Source organism: Homalodisca vitripennis, unplaced genomic scaffold (assembly GCF_021130785.1).
Source record: "Homalodisca vitripennis isolate AUS2020 unplaced genomic scaffold, UT_GWSS_2.1 ScUCBcl_6470;HRSCAF=13694, whole genome shotgun sequence".
NCBI lineage: Eukaryota > Metazoa > Arthropoda > Insecta > Hemiptera > Cicadellidae > Homalodisca > Homalodisca vitripennis.
The window spans coordinates 25,710-33,206 of NW_025782598.1; the positions used below are offsets into that span (position 1 = coordinate 25,710).

Sequence of the window (7,497 nt, forward strand, 5' to 3'; positions counted from 1 at the left end):
TCGGACCTATGTTAATTAGACCTTTTTTTCTTATTTTGATGTGAGGAATCACGCCCTGACTTATGGGCACCTTTTTTCAGAACACCCTGTATAAAGCACATGGAAACTGTTTGTAAAGAGTGCTAGAAACCCAAACCTCAATATCAGAAGAATAATGACTGATTGTATAAATTTCCTGTAACAAAGCATAACAAAAAAATTCTTTTTTTTTATTGTAATTCTGTTTATTTTTTATATTTCATATTTTTCTTTTAATTATAAGCATTGAATTTCGTAAAATAAACAAATGTATATGAAAATGTGTGTTATGTTTTTTTAAACACCAGAGGCATATTTTAAGTTTACGAGAGTTAGGTACCTATTTTTAAGTAAGCGTAATAACAAATGTACATAAAAAATGTACATTTTTTATAAGCAAATAAAAAATGTTAAAAAAATAAATTGTTAGTTTTATTGTAAAGCTTGTATGGTATCATCTTAATTATGTAAACCAATTATTTAAAACTTTTACTTTTTTACACAAATTTAAAGAATTGGAAAAATGCAGGTAATATATATGACATTCTGGTAAAAATACCTCAGTAACAGTGATGCAAAAAAAATAACAGTGATCCAACCTACAATATGATACAATCACATTAAGTGTTGGTTCGTTTATTAAAAATTTACTAAAATGAGGATCTGGTAAACCCACACACCATTAATGATGTCATATATAATCACACCAGTGCTTCAGGGTTAAAGTTTATAATGATTAGTTTTGCATATTATAAAATCATGGTTCAAGTCAGCCTGCATTCTTTACTAGGCCTCACTTGCGACTCTCTTAAATATCTCTTGCTTGTACCTCAAAAACCTTGAAACCTATTGTTCTTCTGAGCCAATTTACTAAACAGGTCCTGTGGAAAGTTATGACTTCTTTTTTAATAGGTCCTAAGTCTTAATGTAAACATTTGAACGAAATGGAATGCTCAAATTGACTAAGTTAAAACCAAAATTTGTTGTCTTATATATCTCTTTAAGTCGTCTAACTAGTGTAATTTCAAAAACAGCAGTAAGGACATCCTACTTTACATATTTTTAAGATATAGATTGATTTTTTGGGGTAACAACAAAATAAAGAAATTTTAATTGTGTAAAAAAAAGCTTTAAGAAAATTAGCATTTTAGAGAACACTGTAAAATTTTTTTAATAAAAAATACAATCAGTAGTAAATTTATAGATTTATGATTTAGTTGTGTATGTTTTAAACAATCTGGATACTTTAACATATAATCACGGTATTCATCCCTATAATACATACAGTAAGAACAAAACATCGACACATTTTTGCTGTAAAATTTAAACATTCATACTGTGATATCAATAAAACTTTATAATAAACTATAAAAAATCAATACAACAATGTTTAAGGTATTTTAAAATAAATTTGTTGGCTGGCTTTTGGAAAACTACTTTTGTAGAGTAGAAGAATTTTTTGAAAAAAAATCAATATTTATTTGTAAAGTTCTAAACTAGGAAATTGAAATAAGAATTTTCCAAGCTCTATAATTTTAAGTTAATTGTACGTTGAGTATTTGGCTTTATTGAGGGCCGTATTATACTATTTTATGGGGTATATTGGGGTATATCTACTTTGATCTAATATTGTAGTACAATAATGCTTTTATTACTGTTTTGCATTTCTTTAAATAGTTAATTTTTAAGAGATTGTTCTTACAGTAATTTTAGATTTTGTTTCCCGTATTTTTAAATTTTAATTGTTTACTGACTCATATTACAACTGTAGCATGACGCCAATGATTTGTACAAATCTTTATGGCAATAAAATATTATTATTATTGTTATTATAACGTATCTGTTTTGTTGCTTTACATGTAACCTACCAAGTCAGGATCTGATACTCTCAGTTGAAGAGGATTGCCTTCATCATCTAGTATTTTTGTCCCAACTGGTGCGTTTTCACTGACAAGACCGTCAGTGGCGGAAGCTACGATCACTGGAGGGTTCACATCTACAGGCCTCACCAACACAGATAATTTGGCCGTTGCAAATCTTCTGCTTGGCGAGTTTTCCTCTGCCTGTAAACAATAATATTTTATCTCAAATGTTTTTTTTTTCCAATAAACTAGCTCCGTCTTACCATTTGAATATTCATTCAAAATAGTACTGTACATAAAAGTAACTTGCCTTGACAATAATTTCAAACTTCTTGGTGACAGATGTATCAACAGCCTTGGTCTGGCGAACTGCCCCAGTTGTGGGGTTGATCTCGAAGTAGTCCCTGAAGGACCCAGGACTGCCGGAGAGGAAGCTATAAAGCGATGGGAGAGTTGTTGGTGTCCATGTCAACTGCCTGGATCTTTTCTGGAGATATTGACAGTATTCCAGCCACCACCCCACTGGACACCTGAGTTATGACCAAAAAATGTAACTTTACTTTATTAAATATGTATGGCATTTGTTCATAAAACCTATGGCATGCTAATACATATTAACATTAAACAGAATATTTGAGTAAAATTATTACTTTTAAGCTAGATAGAGAAATATAAGACATGTTTGTTGCTGTATGTAGTTTTTCGGGGTTTTCCAAAACAATTGCATTGTAATACATCAGAAATATCTTGCAATTTTGAATATTTTGTAAGGTGTTACGTTTACAGTAACAAATTGAACAACTTCCTAATGCATTTGGGACTCCATGCATACCAAGTCACTAATTGTGAATTCATCTGTACCAGTACCATCTGTGTGACAGTTGTGATATTATGTAATTACTCATATTATGGTTTCAGCATACTATACAGCTCTATCACAGCTGATGTAACTAACTAGTATTTGTTTAAATTAAAACTGTTTATGAATTATGTATAAAATTATAAATGATCAAATAACCATAAATGTATAAGTACTGGTACTTCAATTACAGTAAAGTTTTTAGTCAAATCTTTTTCATAGTTATAGTGTTTTAAGATACCTAAGCTTAAGAAATTAAATAAACTGAAAAAGTATTATCTGTCTACTTGGAATTATAAACATTAAAATAAGCAGTCACTTTGGGTAATTTTTAACAAGGCTTAGGAAGAACATTTAATTTGTTAGATTGCGTATATAAAATATAATGTACATAGAATGTAAATTTTTAAAATACAATATAATTTGATAAACCACATGTTAAAATAAAATATGACTTAATAAAATTACAATAATTTTAATTGTAAGAATTCTTGTTAATATATTTTATATAAGTACATATTATAAAAAATGTGTATTCTTATACTCAGCACTTTTTGCAAGTAAAAATGGTCTGAATCACTGATTTAAATACGAAATTGTCTTTGTGGTGTGATGAAACATGTCACATTTTACTTGGCCAGGGAAGGATCTTAAACGATCAAAGTTAAAAAAAAATAATCTAACTATTTTCAGTTATCTCGTTTTGTAAGTGTGAGCAAATATTTACACGAATTTCACCATATCATGAACTTCCTCTCATTCCTTATAAATCATATCTAGTTCCATCATACTGCACAAATATAACAGCTGGTTTTGATACCTGTTTGTCCATTAAGTGATTTTTTTTTTCGTTACCTTATAACAGAGATCTGAAAAATCAGCTGGAGCACAATTCAATTTTACTGTGCCCTAACCTCAATTTTTGTTATTGTTTCAGTAGAAGTAAATAAAAAAAACACCCGTTTTTTATATTTAAACTTGACAGAATTACTATGTTGAGTTATTATGTAATTACTTGGAAAAATAAAACTTTTAAGTTTTTGATCCTAGTAATGAATATTACTGTGATTAGTGTACAGTAGTGTAATAAAAAAATTATGTTTTTAGGATAACAAGGAGATATAATAGAGTTCTTAATTTAGGCATCCCTGGTGTTGCTGCCCACTCACGTCTTACAAAGTATTTTTAAGAATATTTTAACGATAGTTTTGTGGATTACTCATCGTAGTGTGGCCCGCTCTAAAATCTACACTAAATAACTTACGGTCGCATGGTACTCTGGGTTGACACAGGCGCCGTCCACCGACATGCAGCCTCGGTAGATGAAAGAGGGGTCCTGATCATCATCGTCCTTCACGTTCACTGTCAAAGTTGTTGTCGTGGTGAACCTCTCCGACTCGTTTCTGGCTCGATCCTTATAGACATCAACATATCTCACTTATAGCTCTCACGCCCAGCAATATTATTATACTTACGCATTACTATAGCATACACCAGGTACGGTAGTAAATTACAATTATGTATATAAAGTTTCATCTCTATTACCTCGCATAATCATTCCCATCCCACCAATAGATGTAATCTTGCAGCTTTGTACAATAAGAGTAATAAACTGTATGAGTTAATTTTGCATCATAGTTAAACATTATTTCATACAAACATATATTTTTTATATCTCAATATAAAAATATGTATTTTAAATAAAGAATGTTTACTATAAAATATGATTGAATAAAACCTAATACAAGAACTTACGAAAGAAAAAAACCGATTACAGTTATTCGTGTATGTTTAACAACCAATCAAAGAACACAACTATAAAGAATCTAAAATTGCAAATAAACAAAATCAAATAAACTACTTCTTAATGTTTATTTGTTAAATTCTTCAGAAAGTTAAACCTTATTTATATGAATTCATTTATATAAACATAAAAGGTGGTAAATATATGAAAGATAGCATGTAAATACAAGATGACATATGTGTGACATCATATGTATAACACATCACTTGATAATTATGAATGACAGACACACTTTGCAGTTTCCTACCAACTCATACGCTGATATGTAACTTGACATTTCAACAGTGTAATTTAATGAAGCACGTTTCAGTCTTATAGTGTTAATTTCTCCAATGATGACCTAAGCTAGGGATGATTTCCTCACTAACTCTTGTTATCATTTGAATGATGAGAAAGTTGAAATCAGGCGGCCATTTCTTATCTGTTTCCTTCCTGTTTCCCTTGCGCCTGGTTTCTCACGGCGCGGCGGCCTCACAAGTAATGCATCCTAGGCATTTGCTGCTGGTGCCTTTTATTGCCAAGGGATAACAGTACCATAAGTGCTGCATGAAGTGTATTTTATTGCTGTTATTTTCAGCATTTAATAACCTAATAATGGGAACAAATTAAAACATGTTTAATAAATATTTTATAAACACATAGCTATCTTATTATAAATATTGTATAAGTTATCAACTGATAAACTACAAAAGAAACAAAATCAACATTCAAAGTTCCCTTACACAACTTTTTGTGTTACAGAGTGTGACGCTGATAAAAAGATCTGTGGATGTTTTTAAACTATAATACTGACAAATACTAAGACAAATATAATTTAATATCTTTAAATGTAGGCCTAACTATAAAAATATCTTTTGTACATGAGCCGCTATTATTTAACAATAGGCTACAGTCATGAACACTTACTGACTGCACATAATATGTTCTAGAAATAAGTTCTTTTTTGTGTTTAAACACAATACTGTGGAAACATTTATAAAATAGTACAAAAATAAATAAAAATATAATAGGACATTTGGCCCGAAAACTTGAAACCCTTTCAAATCGTCAATAATAAATTTTATTGCAAATATAAATAATTTGTTCCTTTTTTTCCTTCTTTACTCTATGGCTTGTACACAGCCATCTGAGCCATGTAACCTAAACTCCCGTGATAAACCCAATGAAAACACAGTATTAATGTTAATGTATGTGAAATATAGTTATCATTTAATTTTTAAAATATACCCACCAAAACGAAAGAAGATAGAAACGTACATTTTAAAGAGATAGATACACTGTTTGCAAATATTTCCGCAATATAGACTGTCCCATACAGCGACCACAGAACAATATGTTATTCTATGACAATGTGGGATCAATATGTTATTGATACCATCTTATAAGTGCGTAAACAAAGTTCCCAAATTATACGTGGTGGATTCTCTCAGGTTATAGTGCTTAATTACTATTGAGTATATACTTATTAAACTATGTACTTACTTGTCCAAAACTTTTGTCCAGAATAAAACACAAACACAGAAACGTTAACCACATCGTAATGGACTTAGTTGAAGAGAAGAAAATCAAATTAAGTTAAATTGTACATTGAGCAATATAGACTGTCCCATACAGCGACCACAGAACAATATGTTATTCTATGACAATGTGGGATCAATATGTTATTGATCCCATCTTATAAGTGCGTAAACAAAGTTCCCAAATTATACGTGGTGGATTCTCTCAGGTTATAGTGCTTAATTACTATTGAGTATATACTTATTAAACTATGTACTTACTTGTCCAAAACTTTTGTCCAGAATAAAAACACAAACACAGAAACGTTAACCACATCGTAATGGACTTAGTTGAAGAGAAGAAAATCAAATTAAGTTAAATTGTACATTGAGTTCTAATATTTTGACCTTTGATATGCCATTTGCAGTACTTTTCCATTGGAAAAATTTGATTTTTTCCAAAAATTTTATTATTTTTATTTCTTAGCATGCTAATACGTTCTAGCTTTGTTAGAATGCCATAAAGACACACTACATTTAAAATTATGTTATTATAAATAGAATTGTGCTAAGTTTGTAATATGTCTGGTAATAGGTGTAGGAATTTTATAGTTACAAAATAATGTTTTTTTTTTTTTATTTATTATAACGGAGTGCTGCAATCTCACAGTCAAATCCTCATGCCAGTGATTGTTTTCATTGTGTTGATTATATTATGTTGTTGAAATATTCTGTTAATGATCGTGTGAAAGCAATTTTTTTACTATCCATAATTTCTTGTAAAATCTGTTTATACTGAGAGGTTAGGTTCGGAGCTAACTCGTGAAATGTGAACAAGCCTACATCCCCACGGATTACAAATGACAGTCTCTAGATCCTGCCCGGAGACAGCGTCTTAAGAGTACTAAATCCTTCGCAGTAGCTGAGCGTTTTAGTTGGAGTTTTAAATCCTGACGATGTTATAAGCATTTATACACGCTAAAAAATAACATCTGAGCCTAGCGTGAAGTCACTTGAGACACAGACACATGCTACAGCTTCAGATTATTAACATTCAAAAACTGTTTCATGGTTTTAAGATTTAATAGTTATGAAATTGAAAGAGATTGAGATAAAAACAACCATGATCAGAAATTTAATCTACTCGTAGACATAGATTTTAAACATGTAGGGAATAATAGTATATTTCATAACGTGTAGATTATGAGAATGCTGGTCTACTTGTAGGGAACATGTGATTAACTTTCGGACATATACATAGATTTAGTAATATTTGTCCTAAACCTTTAGCATATAACCACAACACATCTAATATATTTCATATTAGAAGTAGTAAAGGTGAAAACTATAATAGTTTTCTACTGTGAAAATACCATAAATTATAATTAAACTAGCAGTTACCCGCGGCTTAGCATACTTTTTCTTCCAGGCTTTGCACTAGTTAAAAAATGAGACCGT

At 30.2% G+C, this 7,497-nt stretch overlaps 1 protein-coding gene across 1 annotated transcript in view; it reads right to left on the reverse strand.

Moving 5' to 3' along the window:
• LOC124373819 (cadherin-99C-like) overlaps window positions 1–6,320 on the reverse strand; it is a 30,837-nt gene extending 24,517 nt beyond the window's left edge. Inside the window, 5 exon segments of the mRNA XM_046832152.1 lie at window positions 1,887–2,081; window positions 2,191–2,322; window positions 2,324–2,410; window positions 4,004–4,153; window positions 6,026–6,320. Of these exon segments, the coding sequence (XP_046688108.1) occupies window positions 1,887–2,081; window positions 2,191–2,322; window positions 2,324–2,410; window positions 4,004–4,153; window positions 6,026–6,079 (618 nt within the window). The 5' untranslated portion in view covers window positions 6,080–6,320.
• Window positions 6,321–7,497: the final 1,177 nt, after the last annotated feature.